This window comes from Candida pseudojiufengensis, assembly GCF_024610245.1.
Source record: "Candida pseudojiufengensis strain CBS 10847 chromosome Unknown scaffold4, whole genome shotgun sequence".
Taxonomy (NCBI): Eukaryota; Fungi; Ascomycota; class Pichiomycetes; order Serinales; family Debaryomycetaceae; genus Lodderomyces; species Lodderomyces pseudojiufengensis.
In genome coordinates this window covers 875,387-896,234 of record NW_026261529.1, presented here as the reverse complement: position 1 = coordinate 896,234, position 20,848 = coordinate 875,387, and the positions used below count along the sequence as shown (strand labels likewise).

Here is a 20,848-nt window from a genome sequence, read left to right as displayed (position 1 = left end):
AAACAACTGCAGAATGGCATTGAAAATAAAGCTTAAAGCGCCATCCGAGTCATCAAGCACTCCACAGCCAACTTCAATTGAAAATGGGCTGAAGATACCCAAGATTAAAATAAAAGCACCTCAACCACAACCTCAACAAGAACAACAACAAGATCAACTACCTCATCAATCGTTACAGCGAAAACGTCATAATACTGATACGCTAAATGAGAACGAAAAACCTAAAAAGTTAAAGTTAAGTTTATCGAAGAATCAAAACAAACAAAATCAAACCAACAAGCCTAGAATAATACCGAGAGTTAGAATAAAACCAACAAGAGTGCCAGGAGAAGGATATGACTCAGAAGCTCCAGATTTAGAGGACGATCCTTTAATTGAACAGGGAATAATAATACGATTTTTAGATGATGCAAATTTAGATTTTGTTCACACTGCAATTGATTCTGGAGATCTAACAGGTTTGAATGTAAAATGGATTACAAGAGAAAAAGCAGTTGTGAATGTTAACGGAAATTTATATTCAGCAAGATTAATAGATCTACCTACTGTGACTGAAATTTATAAAACAATAGATAAGAAAAACATATTTAAAAATTTCGATGTATGTCAAATACTATTGGTTCTACATATCATAAATCCTGCTCAATTAAATACCGAAAAAGACTTTGAAGTTCCTGAAGAGTACCTTTTTAATCATCCTTTTTACAAGCATGTAAAAAATAATGAGATCAAGAAGAAGAAATTTGTTTTACGAGATGGGTTGTTAAACCCTTTTAAAGATGTGTATCGAAGATTCAGACCAACAAGAGTAGATCATCGAGTTATCGAAGATATTGAAGCAAGTGTTGATAGTCTTATAAAATTAGATAATGAAGCGGAAGAAAGTCATTTTGAGATACTAGATAAGTCAAGTCAACCAAGATTAGGCCGTGCTAGTGAAGTGTCCACTCCAATTAATTATGAGCAAAGACCAGTAAAACAAGAGTTCAAAAGAGATTCAGTCGAGTTGGAAAATGAAGCTCCAGGTGAGCCAGACGCAGGCGAAGCGGAAGACTTTGAACTCAATTTGGAAGAAGAACTTAACAAAGTCTTTGATGATGAAGGTGAAACAGAGGAACCGGTTGTAACTGTACCATCTCTGATAGCTGAAGCATTAAATAATGATGAAGCAGAAATTGTGGTAGATGAAGGTTTAGAGAATGGTGATATTGACGACTTATTTGGAGATTATGGGGAAGATGCTGAGGAAGAAGAAGAAATACATGAAGGGGAAGAACAAGAGGAAGAAGAGGAAGAGGAAGAAGAAGACGACGATGAAGAAGAAGACGAAGAAGATGAAGAGGAGGATGAAGACACAGCTCAAAATAAGGCTGGATTGCTGCATACTAAATTATTACAAGAAGAAATTTCTGAATTGGAAAAAGTTGTTGAAACACATAAAAAGAATTTGGCTTCTGCAACCAACAAAATGACGAAAATGAAATATCAAAATACAATTTCATCACTACTGGCATCACTTGATCAGAAGAAAAAGGAGTTGGATAAATCCCAAGAATTACATACAAAGAATGCAGAAATTAAACCAAACGACGCATTTGACGAGGATGCAGATGATGAAGATAATGAAGATGAAGAATTACAAGATGATGATGCTAATGATGATATCGATGATTTATTTTGAATTAATAATAACGACCTTATGATATTTTATTAAGTGTTTTCTATAAATTTTTGTTTTTGTTTTCTATAATGGCGCATTTTTGAATAAGTAAGATATACTCTCTCCATTATGTAACCTCCTGACAGCTTCAGCAATAACAGCAGAAACATCAATTGTATCTAGCTTGTTACATAATGATAATTTGTCTTCAAATGGAACAGTATTTGTACAAACGACTTTTTTCAATTTTGAATTATTTATATTTTTTATAGCATTTCCTGATAAAATACCATGAGTAACAATAGCTATTACTTCCTTTGCGTTATTATCTAACAAAACTTCAGCTGCTTTAGCTAAGGTTCCACAAGTATCTGCCATGTCATCAACTATAACACAAATTTTATCACTAACATCCCCAACTAAAACCATTTTGGAAACTTCATTAGCTCTAGCTCTTTCTTTGTGAATCAATGCAAAATTTAAATCCAATCTATCAGCTAAACCAGCTGCTCTTTTCGCACCACCTGCATCTGGTGAAATTATAATTGCATCTTTATAATCTATTTTTTCCTTTATATACCTTACAACACTTGGTTCAGCATATAAATTATCAACAGGAACATCAAAAAATCCTTGAATTTGTGATGCATGTAAATCCATTGTTATAACATGATTACATCCAGCACTTGTCAACATATCTGCCATTAATTTAGCTGTTATAGGTGCTCGTGATTTATCCTTCCTATCTTGTCTTGCATAAGGAAAGTTTGGTAGTATTACAGTAATTCTTCTAGCACTAGCTGTTTTACATGCATTAATCATTATTAACAATTCAATTACTCTATCATTAACTTCTCCAGAACCAATTTGACATATGATAAAAATATCTTCATCTCTTACTGATTCTCCAATTGAAAATTGAACTTCACCAGTTGATTCTCTTTTTATTTCACTCGGTGTTATGTGTAAACCTAATCTTCTTGCAACTAATTCTGCAAGCCCACGATGCACATCACTCGCCAATAGTTTTATAGAATTTGTTGACATTGTCTGTGTGAAAATGTTTTGATGTGCGGTAATTTAATTCCAATGTATATAAGTAATACGAATGAATTATTAGTTTGTTTTGTTGGGTATAAAAATGATTATTTCGATATGTAGTTGTAGCACGATGATTGAGTGAACCGATTAATATTGTTACACTTTTTTTTCTGGAGATGAATTAAATTTTAGCTGCTACCAAATCGTAGTAGATAAAACGCGCGATGCTAGATCTATTCCAATGGAATTTCATTCTTATTGTTTTACCCCATGTTTCATATCTAAATGACCATGAGTGAAAAGAAACAGTATGTTTATATGTGGAGCTTGATGGAATTGAATTGAATTTGAAACTAACTAACTTAAATACTAGTCACACACAGATCAAGGCATGTCTCTTCGGTACGTTAAAAAATCACATCAATAATATGTCTGTTTGGAATTAAATACTAATAATTGTGCAGACATGGATGGAACCTTGTTAAATACAGAAGACTTATATACGGAGGCTACAACAGAATTATTAGCAAGATATGGAAAAGGTCCATTTACCTGGGATAAAAAAATAAAAGTTGCAGGATTACCAGGGTCTTACGCTACAAATGTTATAATTAATGAGTATAAGTTACCACTTACAGCAGAAGAATATTTGAAAGAAGTCTCAGATATTCAATTAACAAAGTGGCCCAAAACCCATTTTTTACCAGGGGCTTTAGAATTATTGGATTATTTAAAACAGAAAAAAATTCCAATGGCTTTGGGTACAAGTTCCACTTTATTGAATTATGAGAGAAAGACAGGTCATTTGAAAGAAGGGTTTGAATATTTTGGAGATCATATAGTGACTGGTGATGACAAAAGAATAGCAGATGGTAGAGGAAAGGTAAGTATCTGCACAAGATCGAATTTAAACTTTTACTAACTTGGTATAGCCTCATCCAGATATATGGCATGCTTGTCTAGACAGTATCAACGCTGACAGGAATTCAAAAGGGTTAGAGAATATAAAAATAGAGGAGTGTCTAATATTTGAAGATAGTCATATTGGGGTTAAATCCGGAGTAGCCTCAAATGCTCATGTGATATGGATACCGCATCCTGAAGCTTCTCATTTGTTTGATGAATCTGAAGATGGTGAATATGAGATCATTACAAATTTAAACATGCTTGATAAAGCTAAATATTATTTGGAGTAAATGTTTAAAAAAACTTGATATATAGACTAGACTATAGATATAGATGTTATTTAATATTACAATATTATAAATTTTAGATCATGACGGATTTCAAAACCTAAGTTTATGAGATATGGAGAATGGTATGAAATCGGAAAAATTTGGTAGCACGTAATATATCAATATGAAACAAGATGATCTTCCTAATAATTTTTTTTCAAATCGGAAGTGAAATATCACCGATAAATAAAAAGACCAAGACCAAAAGATCATCAAAATCACTTTTAAAAGCATCTTCATATATTCATTATTCTTAGTTTCATTCTTTATACTTAATACAAACACAAACTTTCTTCAACTTTTCATACCTCATATATAATCACAATGTCCGATGATAACATAGTAGGGATAGAATATAATAGAGTAACAAATACTTCGTCAACAGACTATCCAGGTCATGAAAATTCAAGTGGGAAAGATTATTCATGGAATACTGATAAATTTGCTCAAGATTTTGAAATAGTGGTGACAAATTTAACTAAAAGAGAAGCAACATTTGATTTAATACATATAGATACATCAATAGCAAATGCATTTCGTAGAATAATGATAGCAGAAATTCCTAGTGTAGCGGTTGAATATGTGTATTCATTTATGAATACATCAGTAATACAAGATGAAGTATTAGCACATAGAATTGGATTAATACCATTAGATGTTGATCCAGATATGTTAACTTGGGTAGATAAATCAATTGATGAAAAAGATCGTTATACTGAAGATAATACAATAGTTTTATCATTAGATGTAACATGTTCAAGAAATCTAAATGCACCAAAAGATTCAACAAATCCAAATGAATTATATAAAAATAGTAATGTTTATGCAAAAGATTTAAAATTTGAACCTCAAGGTTCACAAGTTGAAAAATTTAAAAATAAACCAGTTGTACCAACAGATCCAAATATTTTAATTGCAAAATTAAGACCAGGTCAAGAAATTTCATTAAGAGCTCATTGTGTATTAGGTATTGGATCAGATCATGCAAAATTTTCACCAGTTGCAACTGCATCATATAGATTATTACCAGTAATAGATATATTAGAACCAATAACAGGAGATTTAGCAAAAAAATTTCAAAAATGTTTTCCAGTTGGTGTAATTGGTATAAATAAACAAAATGAAGCTTATGTAAAAGATGCAAGAAAAGATACAGTATCAAGAGAAGTTTTAAGACATCCTGAATTTGAAAACAAAGTTAAATTAGGTAGAAAAAGAGATCATTTTATTTTTAATGTTGAATCAACTGGTGCAATGTCACCAGAAGAAATATTTTTTAAAAGTGTTAGGGTATTGAAGAGTAAAGCTGAATATTTAAGAAATTGTCCAATTGGTCAATAAGATTAAATTTGTATCTATAATTTGTAATAAATAAATAAATGATAATGTAATAGAAATGGATCTGGATCACGGTTTTTCAAGTTGTTCTTCTTTGTCCTCTTCTCTTGATAAATATTCAATAACTGCATCATCCCAAACATGTCTTTTCTTATAAAATGCTAAATCATCAGGCAATGAACGTATTCCAAATATCAAATCTTTACTTAATCCTTCTTTTTTAATTTGAAATAAACTTGTTAAATAAGTTCTCGTAGTCATAATTATAGCATTAGATTTAGGTAATCTAAATAATATTTGTCTCTCACATCTTAAAAAACAGCCATTTTTAAAATCAATTTCATTACGTTTTAATTTTTCAGGTGGTTTATCACCAATTCTTCCATGATTAGATAATGTAAAATAATTAGAATGAGTTTGAATTGACCAATTAAATCTTATCCATAAATCCTTTTTTGATAAATTATTAAAAAATTTATTCATTGATGGTTTTAATCTTTGAGTATATTGTGGTACAGGATTATGAATAAATGAAATTGGTTTATTAAATAATTCTGATGCATCAAAACCAGCTGGAAAACCAACAATTGTACTTTTTAATATGTATTCTTCTTCTGACTTATTTTTTGAATCTTGAGGTTTCAACATTAATATAAAATCTTCTTCCATATTTGAACCTAAATTAATTAACATTTGTTTTGGAGTTAGATGTTTAGTGTTAAGTTTGAATTTAAACCCGTTAATTGCATTTGTAACTTCATTTAATGATTTATTATATATGAAATATTGAGGATATCTTTTAATATAAAACTCAAAAACTAAATCATAAAATTCTTTTAATGCATTAATTGAACTTGGATCATTACATATATACATAGTTTGATTAGGATTTGAATTTAATGATTGTTGTTTTAAAGAAGTACATTTTAAATATGTATCTTCAATTAATAGCCATTCATTAGGAATATGAGAAATTTTTTTTATTCCCATTGAAGGATTAAAATTTGTTTTACCAACAAATGGTCTAATCTTTAATGGAGTTTGGTTTTGCCATTGGAACTTGGAATCTATTGCTGTAATGTTTTGAAGAATTGGATTAATTGAGTTTTGTTTATTAGATTTGTATAATGTACATAATTGATACACTAGAAATCCCACTGCTAGAATTAAGATTGTTAGCTGGAACATCTAAGTTGACAAATCATGAAAAGTGAAAGAACGAAATATTTCCTATCTTGTTGGAAATCATCATTAAATGATTGTTTTTCTTCATATTCTTATCAAAGTTAAGTATAATTTTTCAAAATTCCGTCTTATATTTTGAAACATTGTAAAGCGCAAATAAATACCAATTTAAGTTTTTTTAAAATCTTTACCTAAGCGGTAAATTATTAAACTTCTTCAAACATCCGTACCACAACTATCCTAACTCATACATACATGGATAGAACTAGACTCACAATCTTTAACTAATTATCATCACTTAATACGTATCTATATTTATCTTCGAGTTAAGTTTAATAAGATTAACACCAATCAACAGCAACATTAGTCGTTAAGTAATTCAACAACTCGCTTTTGATTACTGTTACACGGTAGCGTTATTAAAGATTTTGTACTCAACATAACTTGTCTATTAATTTTTTTAGAATTCGTATTAGAAAATTTCATTTTCGTCAGCAAAAATGGTATATAAATCAAACATGTCAATGAATAGGTTTTCACCAAAATCACGTTATTTTAAGAAAGCAATTTTATGAAATAAATTCATTCGATCAGTGGTCAGGAATTATAGTAAAGAAAAATGGGCAAGGTTTAAAAGATATCTATAAACGATAGCAGAAATACACTATAATGCCTTCAGTGCTTTAAAATTCAATCCTTATATTGCAAGATATAAGAATTACCACGAGTTGTACCGTCATTTGAAGAATGTTGAACCTAACTTTACCAAACAGATTAAACATAGTCTAAAATTGTGGATTGCTGATTATGCAATTGATTATAGAATGCCAGCTTTCAATGAATTCCTTCATCGGTCGATATCTACCGGTGCTTCAAATGACCTTAATGCTTATTTACACAATATTTTCTTGGAAGCTCCAATCCCAGTTCTTCTAACAAGATTGTTGTCAGAGTCTGACGAAAATGAGAGAACTTTATTTTATCCAGCTGAGGAAATACTTATTCAACATGAACTGAACAAAACTAAATCTAAACCTGCTATGGGTTATTGATGCTGTTGATAAGAAGTTGCCAACTGCTAAATTACTTGCTGTAGGTCCTAAAAGACTGAACCAACCCCCCTACAATGTTATAAAGATTCTGAAACCAAACAAAGACCAAGCATCAAAAAAAGAAACCGATGTAAAGGATTATGGTAAAAAGAAAATTCATCATCAAAAGTTTAAAGGGAAGGTTGGGAAACCTTCTATTGGACCCAAAAGAGGTGGTAAACCACAGTAAGGGTTAGGTGGTTAGGTGGTAGTGTTTATTTAACACTAGGCACCACGAATTTTTGCATAAACAAATTTCTGTTATCTATGATAGTGGTGCTCTGATTTCTATAATCAATGAAGAAAAGATTTTTTGAAGATTTAGATAGGAGAAAAGGTGAAATACTTGCTATGGATGCGAGTGGAAATTTGTTGAAACCAGAAGGAGTTGGTAGAATACACATTATAGTCAATAATAAATGTAAATATTATACTTAACAAAATTATTGACTATAATGTGTATTCTACCCACTCCTTCTGGTTTTTGATTGTTGCATCCCTGTGAAGTAAATGTTTGAATTAGATGCAGTTGCTATCTTAAAATAACGTTTATTTGGTGAAAACAATCACATTTACATCAACAATGCGTTCATTGAAAACCCGGATACATTTATGAGGCACAGACAAATTGAAGGTCCTTGAATGATTTCGTTTTTAGCTGACATCGCTAAATTTAATGGCGAAACATTAAAATGGGTGAAGAAATATTTTGCAAATTTAATACCTAGGACTTTATTGATGATATAGCTATTGAAATCGAGAATTGTACATTAGAAGGTGACTTTCAAACTACTCAAGACTACTATCCTGAAGTATTTGTTGATGAGTTAGAAAAGGAAATTTAGATTTGAACCCAAGGATCAGCTCTATAGTCAAAAAAAATTAAATCTAGAGTAAAGAATTTTTATGAAGATATCAACTTGTGCATAAATTTTCTTTCTTCAAGATTTTTTTTGATTTTACAGCTGATCCAATTTCAAGGGTTTGGATTCCATCAAAATTTTAGGATTTTGTAGACAGTTTTTAAAAGTCTAGTATATTTAGTTTTAAGTTGATTAATCTTTTCAACCAAGAATTGAATCATCTTAATTCACTCCAACATAATAGTCTATATACTAAAACATAACATTTATAAAAATCTATATAAAAAAAATATATACTTGTAATTAAATTAATTAAGTTATATAGAAATATTTGGTCTAATTTTTGGATTAACAAATTTTAAAATTTGATTTTCCCAAATTTCATCACCTAATAATTGTTTAAAATTAAGAATTAATTTATAAAATTCATTTTGTAAAAAAGATGAAGCATCAATATAGCTACCTAAAACTTCTAAAAATTTAGCAAGATTAATTTTACCTTGTTGAGTTGATAATCCTCCAAATCCTTCATTTGGATTTAGCGAGATAATTTTTATCATACCTAGGACAGAAGTTTGTTTTTCTTCATTATCTATTAAATTTAAAGTATATTTACACCAAGGTTGAATAAATTCTATCAATCTTGGTGCTAATATTTGAGATCCATTTTCTCCCATTCTACCTAAACAAATTGAACAATTTTCTAATACTGTAGTTTGTAAACTTGAATCATTTATTAAAGGAATTAATAAATTTAAAAAATTTTCTAAATAATTTTCAATTTCCGTGTGGGATAATCTTATTATAATTTCACCTAATGACCATATTGCATTATTATAAACTGGATAAGTTTCCAAAGATCTATTATTAATTTCATTTCCAATACTTAGGAAAATTGAATGTAATTGAGGTTTTAAAATATTTATAACATATATTGCTAAATCTCCTAATAATGCATAAGCGGATTGTCTTACATCTTGATTATAATCTTCAAAACATACTAATAATAAATCCACAAGATTTGAAGAATTTTTAGAATCACCATTATAATTAATTAAATCAATTGAATGATATTCAAATCCTTGAATTAATCCATCAATTAAATCTATAGATGTAACAATAAAATCTTTTTCAGGAGAATTTATATTTGGATCTATTGAACAATTTTGATCCATTATTATACAATTTGATAATATTGTTAAAGATCTTTCATATATTGGAATAGCATAAGGAGCAAAAAGATCTTTTAAAGTTGCTGCTATTGATGCCATACATTCTAAAAGGGGCCATAATGCATTATCTTCATCATTTAATGAATTCCATTTATTTAATAAAGGAGGTAATAAAATTTGTACATAATTTGGATCAGCAGATAAATTTTCATAACCCATTTTTTCAACAAATGTTTGTATACAATCATATAATATTATAAGATTTTTTTTTTGATAAATTTTAAAACACTCTGTAAATAAATTTAATAAATTGTTTAAATTTTTTTCAATTAAATTTAAATCACTTTCTTCAATAAATGAAGATAATGCACTACAAGCAGCTTCTTGAACAATTTTTTTTGAATCTAATGTACAATTCATAATAGATTGGAAAGTAGGTTGAAAATAATTTGAATAATTTCCACCTTCATAAGCTTCTTCATTTATCCATATAACATATCTTGATAATGTCCAACATGTAATTTGTCTTACTCTTGGATTTGGATCTTTTAATAAATCAACTAAAAATGGTACTAATTCAGGTAATTTATCTTTTGCTAATGATATAAAACTTGAACTCATTGCTCCAAATGCTAATATTGCTGCTTCTCTAACTGGCCATTCTGATGATGTAATTTTATTTTGTAATATAGGTAATGCTAATACTAAAACTTCTTGTGGTAAATTTTCACTTAATATATCTAATGTTGCAGCTGAACATTTTCTTAAACTCCAGTATGTGTCTGTTCCATCTTCATCTTCATCATCATCGTCATCTTCATCATCTTCTTCGTTATCTTCTTGATCATCATCGTTTTTATCATTATCATTAATATTCCCATTACTTGTTCCATTTTTATTATTACCATTAGATACAGCTCTAGCATCTTTTGATTTTATAAAATTAGGTTTTATATCATCATCTTTATCTTCAATATTAGTATCATCTTTTTCATCTTCAATTTCAATATTTAATAAATCATCTTCTGAATAAATCATTTTATCTAATAATATAGGTAAAATAATTTTTAATTTATCTATAGTAAATAAAAATTTAAAATCAGCGGAATTTGATAAACTAAATAAAAATTCACAACTTTCTAAACTTAATTCTTGAGATGAATTTGTTGAATTTAATATATGTAAACAATAATTTAATATACCTTCTATATGAGGTACCAATTTATCTGGTCTTGTTTCTAATATTGATAAAAATGAAATTATAATATTTTTTTTTAATAAATTTAAATCTTTTAAATTATCTTTGTTGTTTATGTTATCTATCAATTGAGCTAATTGAAATATTTTTTCAAGATATAAATCAATAATTATTAGAAACGATTGAGTATTTAATAATATAAATTGATTAATACAATGTATAACAAATGATTTTATTTTAAAAGTTGAATTTGAAAGGGGAAGATCTAAAATTTTTAATAACTCTGGTATAAGATAATTTAAAGGTCTTTCACCATTTATTTCTTGATCTAATTGTAAATATGAATCTTCACAAATTTTAGATAATGCACTCATTGCTGATTCTTGAGTTGTATAATCATTTGATGATGCGGAGGTAGGTGAATTAGCTAGCTGTATTAATTGACTTAATGAAGAACTCCATTTATCTAATCCATATATTGAAAATAAAGTAGTTATAACATTTCCAGTAATATTTCGAACTAATAAATCATTTGAATTTAAACCTTTCATAATATTATTCAACAAGAAACTTCTATCAATTGTTGTAGCCGTATCATATTTATTTTTTAATATATGATTTTTTAAATTTATTCCTGCTGCAGCTCTAACATCAGATCCTGTGGTATGATCATCAATTATTAATAAAGTTAATAAATAATTTTCAATTTCTGAATTTTCTTTTGCTTGTATCAAAGCATCATTTGCTAATTTTCTTTCTTGATTATTTGATGATAATGTTCCTTTAAAAATATGTTTTAATTGTTCTAATGCATTTTGATCTGGTGTCCAAGACATTTCTTTGCTAAAAGTTCATTAATTTAACTAATTTTGAAATGTATATCGGTCGTTTAGATTGTATTTGAATTGATATAAGGTCTTAATTTCTTAATTTGTTTGATACTTCTTTTGAATTGTTTTCGAATTTGTCTATGATTTGATTTTAGTTCTGAAATCAAGAGTTGAAATATGTTATCCAGTTGTATTTCTTATTCAAGATTGGTGTCAATTAGTTGTAATGTATGTTATTCAATAGTCTATTGACATATAAGTAAGTTGTAAAATTTTTGTGATATTTGATGTAAATGATATTCCCACTGAAAAAAAGAAACAATAAAAAAAATTGGTTGTACTTAAATAAAAAAAACATTTGGTGATGATTTACATCAGTTTCTATACACTAATATGATGAAAAAGTTCTACACATATTAAATTATAGGGTAGATAGAAAAGCGTTGACCTCGTAGAACTCGTGTTCCATGAAAAATCTAGTACAATTCGTAATTGAATTTTCAAAATGGCCATTCTATTTATATTTCTAGATCATAACCAAGAGGTGTTCAAGACTCTAATATTTTGAGATTTAAAAGGTAAGTTATCTAAAAGTGTATTCTTAAATTTATAAAAAAAACTATATAAATCCAATATAATGCTAAAAACCTTGTTAAGAACAACTAATATGCTATGCTTATACTTATGCTACTTCCTAGAAATCAATTATCAATTAATTCATTAATTCTCATTCTTTTAGTAGCAGAAGTTAAACCATCAGGTTCTTCACTTGAACATCTTGAATTTAAAGTATCATTAGAATTATTTGAAGAATCCTTCATTTCATAATCTTTTTCATCAACTGTATTTAGTGTTTGTTGTTGTTGTTGTTGCTGCTGCAATTGCTCTTCACCATTTACCCAACTTTCTACTTTAATTAATTGTTCAGAGAAAACATTAGTTAATTTTGTAATCATATCTAAACTTTCTTTTGCAAATACAAATATTTTATCATTACTATTACCACTGTCAGTTGATTCTTGTTGTTGTAATGATAATGGTAAATGTAATATTATATCTCTTATTGTATTTTTTAATTCATAATCTTGCAAAAATGATATATTTGTTGGAATTCTTGATAATCCAAATTCAGAAGATTCTTGAGTTGTTGTAGTTGATGCATTTGCTGTGTTAGTGGTTGCTGCAGTTGTAGTAGTTCCTCCTAATGTACTTGGTCTAAAATTTGAAATTAAATGAATTATTTTTTTAACAGTTCCAATAATTTCAGTTTGAGTTTTTTGAGTAACTTGATTATTAATAGAATTGGGTTCTTCATTTGATTTTTGATATTGTAATTTAAATCTTTCTTCTTTTACAGCAATTTCAGTTTCATTAATTTTTCTTTGTAAAAAATTTATCTTGGAATTTATATTTGTATTTGCAGCTTTTAAAATATGAATACAAAATTGTAATCTTTTTTTTGTATCATAAGAAGTATTTATTGTTGATGATGATATACTTGATGATGATGATGATGATAATCTTCTTTTTTTTTGTTTATTATCAAATGATACAACTGGTGTTAATTCATTTGAACTACTATTATAATGACTGTTATTGTTATTAAGAGTATTACTTTCTAATGATGCAAATGAAGGTAATCTTGTTTGTTGATGTCTTGTATTTAAATTATCTTCAATTTTATTAACAACAGGTATTGCAGCAGCTTCAACTATTCCAGCAGCATAATTAAAACTTGGATAATTTCTCTTTTGTGATTCATAATATTTTACAGCATTCATTACAATTGGATGTTTTGCAACCATATTAACAGTTGAAACAATTGGATGTTTTTGATGTTGGTTTGAAAATTGTTGTGATAATGAAGGTAATTGATTATTATTATTATTTTCAAATTGACTTGAAGTTGTTGTTATTGATAATTCATCACTATCTCTTGTTACTATAGTATCAACATCTGATGGTGGAGTATTGCTTCTTGTTAATTGAGTTAAAGCTTGAGCAGCAGTTACTAAATCATTTTGATCATGCGGCTGGTTTGGGTTTGAATTTGAATTTGAATGTGATTGAGGGTATTGTTGTTGTTGTTGTTGATATGAAGATGTTGATGAATTAGTTGATAATGAAGATATATCAGTTATATCAGTTGCTGTAGTTGGTAATGATTTTGAATAAGGTGGTGGAGGACCATTTGATAATTGTGATGTATTATTAACTGAATTTGATATGTTTGATTGTATAGATGAATTTGATTGTTGATTATTTAATTGTGGATTAGTTTGTTGTTTTGGAGGTTGTTGGTGGGGGTGGTATTGTTGTTGTTGTTGTTGTTGTGATGGATACCCTATTGACATTTTGATTGTTGATATATTGGTTTATTGATATATTGATGATTAACTCTTTAATGGCACTAAATATTGAAATATATAAAAGTGGTGTAGTTGTTATTAACAGTAATAAAAGTAATTAATACAACAAAAGATTTCCAGAATCTTGATTTTTGAAGTAAAAAGTAGTAGTTGTATAACTTCTTGGTAGTAAGTTCTTTTCCAAGTTATGATGAATGAATCAAATTGAAAAAAAAAAGTTGTTGATGGAAATTAATTTGATTATATATAAAAGTAAGTTAAGTTAAGTTAGTTTAAAGTTTATATATATAATTTTTGTTGTAAAGTAAAGTAAAGTAAAGTAAAGAGAGAGAGTGAGAAAAATATCGAGAGAGTGAATATGATAAATTTGTCTTTAATCAAATCGGATTTAACTACTTTCTCATGCTATCTTTAATTATATCGGGAGTGGAGGTATAAGTAAGAGAGGCAAGAAGTATTAATCATTCGATGTCTCACTTTGATTCCAACAAAGTCAAATTGAAGTTTATTAAGAAAAATAAAAAGCACAGGGTTAAAAGACAATTGATTTACTTATGATTTATGAAAAAACGTTTGATAAGTTTTTTACATTGAATGTGATAATAATAAAAGCATAATATTTTATATGTATGTAGACTAAGTATGTGAAAATTTTAATTTAACCAATGTCTGTGTGTCTATAACTCGACTTAACAACAGACACAGAGAGAGGATATTTAACTCAACAAAATAGTATTACTTGACTACTACATCGGTATTAGAGTAATGCTTATCTCATCTCTAATTTATATCTTATCTATGGAAACCTATGTTACTATTAAGTATTTGTGTTACGTATAATATCAGTTAATCACTTTATTAATTGTAGAGAAGGAAAGTTTAATACTATCAATAGCAGTATCAGTAATAGTATCATATGAAATTTGTATAGTAGTAAATTGGTAGTAATATAATAGTTAATAATAAATGACATAATAATAATAAACTTTCATATGATCTCAAAGAGAGAAGCATGTGATATATATTTATGTTAAGTTTGTGTAACTTTATTGTGTTTTTGGGCTGCTACCAATTTATACTTTTGTGTAATTTATTTTAAGGAATCTTGCATTACATCATGATTAATAATATACAGGATTAATTAGGGACCAAATATAAATTAAAGGTGAAGATCATAAATTAAATCGAACAAACGTATTTCATCAAACTTAAACTTTAATTAAGTAAAGAGAACAAAAGGGATCTACTTAATTTAATTACTTTCTCAAAGAACAATAAAAGTATGTTTCAGATTTAAAAATTATAAATTATTAGTTAATTAGATCTTAATTATGTACATTTCTTTTCCTTGTCCTGTTCCTGTTCCTGTTCCTTATCCTTAGTTTCTTTTGATTTTCAACACTTCTTTGACGTAAAAATGAGTTAATAATAGAGCACTCAGAAAAATTTACTCCATCTTGTTCAAAATTGGATGAAGAGATGTAATTTGTGGTACAAGAGAGACTTTAAATTTCACATTCACACAGTTACTTACTAATTTTCTTAATTCCTTTTATTATCTATCCATTAATATACAAAAAGGTTATATATACAACAAAACTACCATCTTTATTCATTATTATTAGAATTTTTTTCAACATATTCAATAGCTTTTGATTTAATTTTTTTAATCATTTTTTCATCACCAATATTTTCTTCAAATTTTAACCATTTATTAAAAAAAAATTTAACTTGTTTTCTACTAATCTTTTTTAATTCAATAACTCTTTCAAATAAATTTTCAATTTGTAATTTTAATTGTTTTAATTGTTCTTTATCTTCTTGATCAATAGTTGAATAATATTTAATTTCTTGATCTAAATAAATATTCCATAAATCTATTCTTTTTGGTAAATCACTAATTAATCCTTCAAATAATGATCTTGCCTTTTCAACATCTCCCTTTTTAAATTCTAAAATTGCAAAATTTTTAATTAATTCTATATGTTGAGATTTTGGCAATATTGTTAATGCCTTAGTTAAAATTTCATTTATTTTAGATCTATCTTCTTGATCTAATAAATATGATCCATAAATTATCCAACTTAAATAATTGGACCCAAATTTTTTTAAAAATTTTGGGAATATCTCTTGTTCTAATTTTTCATTTTTTTCACTTAATTTTAAAATATTAATTAATTTTTGATACATTATAAATTCATCCATATAAGAACAAGATTTTTTGAAAATTGAATCTAATGAATCATTAGTACCAAAAGAATTCTCAAGATTCAAAAGAGCAATCCAAATATTTAATTTTTCATTTTCTTCTCTATAATTTATTGTTTCTAATGCTCTTTTTCCAATTTCTCTTGCTTTTTCAATTTCACTTAATTGTAAATTATATGACATATAATTCATCCATAATATTGAATTATTGGGGTTACCTAATATTAATCTTTCAAAATCTGAATTTGATTGAGGTGTTCTGGTGTTTAAATCTAATGTTTTATCTTCAATTTGTTTTGATTGTTTTTGTTTTCTTTTTGACTTTTTGGTATTTGTGGTGTTATCATCTTCTTCATCTTCTGATGACGATATTTCTTCATTTTGATTTTGATCTAATATTGATGCTGTCCAATCAAATCCATTAGTTGATAATTGTAATGAATCTGATTCTTCTTCATTATTTTCATCTTCACTCTCTTCATCTTCACTATCGTTTTCTTCTTCTTCTTCTTCGGCGTCTATTATTACATCTTCATTTTCTTCATCTTCATCTTCATAATCATTCTCGTCGTCTTCCTCATCTTCTTCTGCATCAGCCATTTCAACATCTACTACTTCATTATCTCCATTATCCTCAACATTCTCATTAAAATAAGAAGCCTTCATACCTAAAGACAATTGTTTTTTATCTTCATCAATTTTTAAAATCTTAACTTTAACTAAATCACCTTCACCAAATAATTTAACGGGATTTTGAATTTCTGAATTTTCTGAAATTTCAGATCTATGACATAACCCCGTGATATTTAAAGTATTATTTAATTTTATAAAAACTCCAAAATCCGTAGATTTTGTTACAATACCTTCATAAATTTCACCAATTTTTAAATCTTCAAAAGATTTTAAGTAATTTAATTTACCATTTATTAAACTCTCTTTTAGGGTAATTAATATTCTACCTTCTTCTTTACAATTTATAATCTTACCAGTTACTAATTGATTAATTTTAAAATATTTTTTCCAATCTTTTAAATATGAATCACTTAAATCTGAAACTCTTGCTAATGCAAAAATTGAACGACCTAATGAAATATATACACCATTATTATTAATATTTTTAATAAAACCCTTTACAATATCACCTCTTTTTAAATCGTCTATTGAATTTATTGTTTTATCTATTGATTCATTTGTTTTTAAACTAACTGATACTTTTTGTTGATCTAAATCAATATCTAATATCTTTGCAGATACATAATCATTAATTTGAAAAATTGAAGATAATTTATTCGAATAATTATTTAATGCATCAGTTATAAATGATGATGCAATAATTTTATTACCTAAGTCAACTAAAACATACATATCTTTAATCTTGATAATTCTACCAGGATAATTTTCACCAACTACTAAATCATTAATAGATTCAATATATTTATCTCTAATAGATAATTCCAAGATTTTAAATTCATTATTAATATTTTTAACTCGTGCTTTTATTGCACAACCAATGGGGAATTTATTATCAATATCTTCATTTAATATTTCTCCATTATTACTTAAATCAAAAAATGAAATTCTGCCTTTTATTTGTGGTGTAATTGAAACCCATAAATATCCTTTATCAATATTATTTACAAAACATAAAATTTCTTCATTTATTTTAAAATTAGAAATTGATTTTTGTACGTCTGTAGAATCTGTATTATCAATTAATGATAATTCTAAAATATTTTGTTTATTTGAATTTTTATGAGTTATTGGTAAATAACTATGATTTTTAACATCATGAATTCCTAAAATTTTAACATTATTTAAAATTTCTCCCTTTTTAAAAATTGAAAGTGGTTGATTTAAATTTTTTATATCTTTTATATTATTAAAACATTTTGTTATATCTATTCTACCTTGTAAATTATCACCTAATTGAACATTTAATTGAGTTCCCTTTATTGATTTTATAATACATGAAGTAATTGAATTTTCACTATAATCACTTATTAAATTTTTTGTTTTATCAATTGGATTTATAATTTTATCATTATTATTATTTATTTCATTATTTGATGCTAATGTTAATAAGAATCTTTTATTTTCAAAATCAATACTAAGAACTTTACAAGTTAATGATTGATTTTTATAAAATTTTTTATGAATATCTTCCGCTTGATTTTTTATTGCATATTTTGCTAATATTAAACCAGTTAATCTTCCAGTAAAACAAACAAATATACCTAAATTTGTAACTGATTTAACATAACCTTTTATAATTTTATTTTGTTGTATATCTTCAAGATCTATGGGGAATTGTTTGCTTTTAGAAGCTTCAATTAATGAATTTTTGGCAGTTAATATAACAGTTCTTGCTTTTAAATCTTTTTCCAACACTAATGTTTCAATTTCACTTGAAATTTTTAATTTTTTTAATAATGAACGATTTTGTTCATAATTTCCATCAGATAATTGACCATCATATATAACTCCTCTAATATTTGAATTTTCAATTTCAGCTAATACTGAATTATTCGTCTTTTCAGATATTATAGCTTTAATTATAGATTCTCCAGGAATTAGTTTATTAATTTCATCACGTTGAACTGAAGATAAAGAAGTTGATTGTTTTAAAGTAACAATTAATCTTTTTTCCTTGTCCAATATATCTAAAATTTTAATTTTAACAACTTGATTTAATTTTAAATATTTACTTGCATCATCAACAAAAGTTTCTGAAATTTCATTTTTGGGTAAAAATGCTTTTAAATTTCCAAAAAATGATACAATAACTCCTCCATGAACAAATTTTGAAATTATTGCATTTGTTTTGAAACCTATGAAAGCTTGATCAAAATTATATAATATTTCATCATTATCTAAATTAACTAATGATTTTCTAATAGTTATTTGAGGTAAATTCTTGTTGAATCCCAATAGTCTACCTTTTATTTTGGACCCAATTCTAAATTTTTTTTCAGGATATATAAGTTTAATATCTGACATTTGATTACTTGGTATAAATCCATTAAACTTATTATCTAAAAATTTAACATTTATACCTTCAGAATCAGGTAAAACTTTTGTAATTTCACAATTTATTAAAGTACCTATTGGTATATCTTTAACATTTAAATATTCAGCTTTAATAACTGCTGGATCTAATGATAATATTAATAAATTATCAATTATATTAAAACCAATAACTCTTGATTTATGTTTTGAACCAATATTATAATCAATTAATGTTTTTTGTTTAGTATCAATATTTGAATTATGAATTTGTCCATATAATTCATTTGATCCAAATTTTCCAAATAAATATTCTTTATCTGAACCAATAATTTCAATTTCTTCAAAAATATGACCAACGGGAAACGCTTCCAATGAATTATTTTTAGATTCTTCATTTTGTAAATTTAAAACATTTGGTAATACGGATAATATCAATTTTTTAATTCCATTTGATGATAATATAGCTAATATTCTTGCTTTTACTGTATTTCCTACAGCAAATCTTTCTTTTATATTTGTTATATTAAAATCTTGTAAATCTGATAAATTTATTGTACCATTAATTAATCCAAATACTTTTGTGAATATTCCTAATTCTGAATTTTCATTAACTAATGCATCTACTATTATACCTGGTTGAATTGAATCTATTGATGATATTGTGGTGATTGATTTTTTAGTTGATGTTGTGGTTGAATCAAGTGGTTTTAAATTTATTATTCTACCTGATGGTTTTGAACTTATAATAGTTGAAATAACTAAACCCTCTTTTAGTGAAATTGATTCATTGTCTATATCTTTATTTAATATAAACCCGGAATATCCATTAATTCCTAAATCTAAAACAATACCATGATCTTCAATTGATTTTATTGAAGCTTGTAATATATTACCTGGAATTAAATCTTCTTTTTCTAAATTATTATTAACTTGATCTGGTTCAATGTTTAATTCTATTCTTTTTCTTTTTTGGTTTGACTCATCATTTGATTCAACAACTTTTGCTTTTAACCATGATCCAATTTTAAAAATAGATTTTAAATCTGGAAATTCTTTTTGATTTTTTAAATTAGCTATAGTAGTAGATTCTTCATTATCTTGATCATTTTCGTCATCACTTTCTTCTTCTTCTTCTTCACTTTCGTTTTCATATTGATTTATTAATTCTGTAATTTGTGAACTTATTGAAGTAATAGGTATATAACCAACTAAATTATTTTCTAATGCTAAACCTATATCTAATTTATTTATAAATTGAATTTGTCCAAATACTAATGATCCAGGAAATAAATTTTTAAAATTTAAATATTCAATAGATAATTTATTTGAATCTTCTTCTTCCTCTATTTTTTCATTTTTTGTATTATTACTTCTTCTTGATTTTTTACGTTGTTTTAATTTACTGTTGTCTTGATTTGACTCATTGGTTCTCTTTTTTTCATTTATTTCAAATAACACATCTTTTGTTGCTTCATTTGATATTTCTTTAACTTCTAATGGTGTTAATTTTGTATTACCACCTCTTGGAAATGCAAGTTCATTACTACTTAATGTAGATTTTGTTGTATCTGACATTCCTTTGTTTGTTTGTTTGTTTGTTTAGCTGAACATATATATGTGGTTTTTGTCTATCTATCACTTCCGATGTGACC

At 26.5% G+C, this 20,848-nt stretch overlaps 9 protein-coding genes across 9 annotated transcripts; 4 read left to right on the top strand and 5 right to left on the bottom strand. All coding sequences in view use genetic code 12, as the record gives it.

Moving 5' to 3' along the window:
* Positions 1 to 13: 13 nt before the first annotated feature.
* KGF55_003081 (TATA-binding protein-associated factor TAF7) lies at positions 14 to 1,681 on the top strand (the record flags this gene model as incomplete). Its single annotated transcript, XM_051757836.1, has 1 exon — positions 14 to 1,681. One exon carries the CDS (start codon positions 14 to 16, stop codon positions 1,679 to 1,681), a length of 1,668 nt encoding a protein of 555 aa, XP_051614522.1.
* A 63-nt stretch (positions 1,682 to 1,744) lies between these two features.
* On the bottom strand, positions 1,745 to 2,707 carry PRS1 (ribose phosphate diphosphokinase subunit; the record flags this gene model as incomplete). The annotated part of the gene is made up of 1 exon (XM_051757835.1): positions 1,745 to 2,707. The coding sequence occupies one exon, from the start codon at positions 2,705 to 2,707 to the stop codon at positions 1,745 to 1,747; it is 963 nt and encodes a 320-aa protein (XP_051614521.1).
* A 460-nt stretch (positions 2,708 to 3,167) lies between these two features.
* Positions 3,168 to 3,897, top strand: KGF55_003079 (uncharacterized protein; the record flags this gene model as incomplete). Its single annotated transcript, XM_051757834.1, has 2 exons — positions 3,168 to 3,584; positions 3,634 to 3,897. The coding sequence occupies 2 exons, from the start codon at positions 3,168 to 3,170 to the stop codon at positions 3,895 to 3,897; spliced, it is 681 nt and encodes a 226-aa protein (XP_051614520.1).
* A 363-nt stretch (positions 3,898 to 4,260) lies between these two features.
* RPC40 (DNA-directed RNA polymerase core subunit) lies at positions 4,261 to 5,277 on the top strand (the record flags this gene model as incomplete). The annotated part of the gene is made up of 1 exon (XM_051757833.1): positions 4,261 to 5,277. The coding sequence occupies one exon, from the start codon at positions 4,261 to 4,263 to the stop codon at positions 5,275 to 5,277; it is 1,017 nt and encodes a 338-aa protein (XP_051614519.1).
* A 66-nt stretch (positions 5,278 to 5,343) lies between these two features.
* KGF55_003077 (uncharacterized protein) lies at positions 5,344 to 6,462 on the bottom strand (the record flags this gene model as incomplete). The annotated part of the gene is made up of 1 exon (XM_051757832.1): positions 5,344 to 6,462. The coding sequence occupies one exon, from the start codon at positions 6,460 to 6,462 to the stop codon at positions 5,344 to 5,346; it is 1,119 nt and encodes a 372-aa protein (XP_051614518.1).
* An 821-nt stretch (positions 6,463 to 7,283) lies between these two features.
* Positions 7,284 to 7,511, top strand: KGF55_003076 (uncharacterized protein; the record flags this gene model as incomplete). The annotated part of the gene is made up of 1 exon (XM_051757830.1): positions 7,284 to 7,511. One exon carries the CDS (start codon positions 7,284 to 7,286, stop codon positions 7,509 to 7,511), a length of 228 nt encoding a protein of 75 aa, XP_051614517.1.
* Positions 7,512 to 8,730: 1,219 nt separating this feature from the next.
* KGF55_003075 (uncharacterized protein) lies at positions 8,731 to 11,619 on the bottom strand (the record flags this gene model as incomplete). Its single annotated transcript, XM_051757829.1, has 1 exon — positions 8,731 to 11,619. The coding sequence occupies one exon, from the start codon at positions 11,617 to 11,619 to the stop codon at positions 8,731 to 8,733; it is 2,889 nt and encodes a 962-aa protein (XP_051614516.1).
* A 695-nt stretch (positions 11,620 to 12,314) lies between these two features.
* OPI1 (transcriptional regulator) lies at positions 12,315 to 13,967 on the bottom strand (the record flags this gene model as incomplete). Its single annotated transcript, XM_051757828.1, has 1 exon — positions 12,315 to 13,967. One exon carries the CDS (start codon positions 13,965 to 13,967, stop codon positions 12,315 to 12,317), a length of 1,653 nt encoding a protein of 550 aa, XP_051614515.1.
* Positions 13,968 to 15,590: 1,623 nt separating this feature from the next.
* KGF55_003073 (uncharacterized protein) lies at positions 15,591 to 20,771 on the bottom strand (the record flags this gene model as incomplete). Its single annotated transcript, XM_051757827.1, has 1 exon — positions 15,591 to 20,771. One exon carries the CDS (start codon positions 20,769 to 20,771, stop codon positions 15,591 to 15,593), a length of 5,181 nt encoding a protein of 1,726 aa, XP_051614514.1.
* Between the last annotated feature and the right edge of the window lie 77 nt (positions 20,772 to 20,848).